This window comes from Trypanosoma conorhini (genome assembly GCF_003719485.1).
Source record: "Trypanosoma conorhini strain 025E chromosome Unknown Tco_14.4_contig_01382, whole genome shotgun sequence".
NCBI classification, from domain to species: domain Eukaryota; phylum Euglenozoa; class Kinetoplastea; order Trypanosomatida; family Trypanosomatidae; genus Trypanosoma; species Trypanosoma conorhini.
In genome coordinates, this window is record NW_021705482.1 from 1 (window position 1) to 2,576 (window position 2,576).

Below are 2,576 nucleotides of genomic sequence, written 5' to 3' on the forward strand. Positions count from 1 at the left end.
ATCTCCGTGGGGCAGACAAAGGTGAAGTCCATCGGGTAGAAGAAGAAGACCAACCACTTTCCCTTGTAGGAGGCGAGGTCCACCTTCTTGAAGGTGCCGTTGGGCATCAGCGCCGTCTCATTGAAGTGGGGCGCCGGGTGGTTTAGCTTTGCGTCACCGCAGGACATTGGCTTGATTGAAAAAAGTTGAGTATTAGCGTTAGCTCTTAGAGTCACTGAAAAGCGCGTTGCAGACACGTCGCGGAAAGAGAAGGCGGGATGGATGGAGGCAAGGGAGAAAGCGACGTGCATCGGCGTGCGGCAGCCTCTCGGCGCCGATGTACGGTGGGAGGGGGGCGCACACACGCACGCGCCAGGGGGCGCCTTGCCCACACAGCGGCGGCCCGCAGATTATTCAAGGCGGTAAGCGGAGACGCCACAAGGAGGGAGGGGGCGAAGCGAAGTCGACGTGGCCAGTGCTGCGCACACTCCTCCTCCGCCCCCTCTTCCACGCGGGGGAGGAGCGGGCATCGGGGAACGGTGGCGCGTTGACTGAACGAGCGTGCCGGTAAGCAAAGCATCAGCGCACCAAACCCACCTCCCACGACCACTGCGTGTCCTCACGAAAATTTCCCGTCTTTGCGGAGGGACACGTAGTTCAACCCACGGACCTGCGGCACGTGCGGCGGGATTTCTGCCTCAAGCTCCATGGAGCGCAGGTGCGGCATCTCCTGACCCAGCGAGTAGCCGACCGACGTCGGCAGTGGCGGCGGCGGCGGCACCGGCGGCGGCGCGATGTGGTATACGGTGTAACTGTCCGTGGACCGCATCACCCACTCGACCAGGCCCACCGCACTGGCGAGAAACAGGGCGTGAAACTTGAGGCTGGCGAAGCGCGCCCCACGAGCCCCACGGATGCGGCGGTGGGCCTTGCTTTTCCACCACTGATCCAGCTTGACCAACATGGACACACCACACACTGCATGCCGTGCAATCGTTGCGCCGTCGACGGCGTTGGCGGGGCAGCCGTGGCGGGCGGCCGCGGAGACGCCGGCAAAAAAGCACAAGGGAAAAAGAAGGGAGCCTGCACAAGAGGGCGGGAAGGTGGAGCCTGCAATACATCCAAACAAACACACGATGGGGGCGGTGCCGCGTCGTTTGCCCCGTCGGCACGAACGCCAGCCAGCTTCTCTTGGCACGCGCGACAAAACAAAACCGCGGCCTCCCCGGCGGCCGCTGAGGGTGTTCCTGCCCGGTGGCCGCTCACACGCCCCGGCCCATCGTCGCCGCGCGTGCGCCCCAGAGCCGAGGAGATAAACTCCCGCCGCCCCAACACCGGGACACCGCCGCCGCCAGGAACCAAAACAGAGGGGACGGACGGGAGGGGGAGACCTCTTCCCGCGTCGGCCTCACGGGCACCGCAGCAAAAACAAAAACAAAGCAACAACGACAACAATGGCGGGGCTGCGGCCACGCCCATACAAGAAGGTTTCACCCCCCTCCCCCCACTAGCGACACAACCAACTCGCACACATCGCACGCGGGCAAGAACACGGACTTCGCGCGGCCGACGGCGTTGGAGACAAGCGGGCGGGCAAGGTCACTAAAGCGTCCATCGCTAAAAAAAACCTGGCGAGGCCACAGCAAAGACAGAGACAACAAAGGGGAAAAATGCAGAGAAAAGGCGCAAGTCGGCCACATGCGACACACACGTTCACTCCCCCGCATACCTCCACGCCTCAGCCGCACCCAAGTGTTCAATTTATCAGCGTTCAGAAAAATATATATTCAAAAAAAACCCATGACAACGAGACCGAAAAAAAAAAGCATCTGGAATTGTATCTTTCATTTTCCTTCCTTTCATTTCCCAACGACACAAGTGTAAGACGCTCCCGCCGCACGCGCCAGGGAAGGGAGAGAAAAAAGGGCAAAGTAGCAAGTGGGGATGGAGCTCCCGCCTCGTGGGCGGCGTTTAGAAAGCTCATCGTGCCTCCCCATGGCCCCAGCCGCTTTGCCCACTACTCCCACCCGTGCTCAATCCACTATCGCAAAGAGACATCTAAACCGGTGTACGACGACCATTTTGTAATATATAGTTAAAATAACAAACCGCACAAATAAATAGTTAAAATTTCTCGAGCAACAACAGCCCGTAATGCTAAGCTGCGGCATTGAAGTACTCCTTGGACTTGGCGGGGTCCGGCTTCATCGTCTTGCCGCCAGGCCTCCAGTTGGCGGGGCACACCTCGCCGTGCTGCTCCACGAACTGGAACGCCTTCACGAGGCGGAGGGCCTCGTCCACGTCGCGCCCAACAGGGAGGTCGTTGACGGTGATCTGCCGCAGGTTCTGCTTCGGGTCAATGATGAAGAGGCCGCGGTACGCCACACCGTCCTCCTCCTTTAGCACGCCGTACGCCTTCATGACGGACTTGGTCTTGTCGGCAAGAATGGGGATGCTCATCTTGCCGAGCCCACCCTGCTTGCGTTCCAGGTTTGTCCAGGCCAGGTGGGAGTACTCGCTGTCCATGGAGCAGGCAAGCACCTCGCAGCCAATGTCGTTGAACTCCTTGACGCGGTCGGAGAACTGGCAGATCTCCG

At 60.4% G+C, this 2,576-nt stretch overlaps 2 protein-coding genes across 2 annotated transcripts, besides 1 other annotated feature; both read right to left on the reverse strand.

Moving 5' to 3' along the window:
- Nucleotides 1–598: 598 nt before the first annotated feature.
- Nucleotides 599–943, reverse strand: Tco025E_09958 (putative developmentally regulated protein; the record flags this gene model as incomplete). Its single annotated transcript, XM_029376760.1, has 1 exon — nucleotides 599–943. The coding sequence occupies one exon, from the start codon at nucleotides 941–943 to the stop codon at nucleotides 599–601; it is 345 nt and encodes a 114-aa protein (XP_029223118.1).
- Nucleotides 944–1,399: 456 nt separating this feature from the next.
- Nucleotides 1,400–1,434: a microsatellite.
- Nucleotides 1,435–2,136: 702 nt separating this feature from the next.
- On the reverse strand, nucleotides 2,137–2,576 carry Tco025E_09959 (tryparedoxin peroxidase; the record flags this gene model as incomplete). Its single annotated transcript, XM_029376761.1, has 1 exon — nucleotides 2,137–2,576. A coding segment is annotated over one exon (440 nt), but the record flags the coding sequence as incomplete, so codon positions are not given.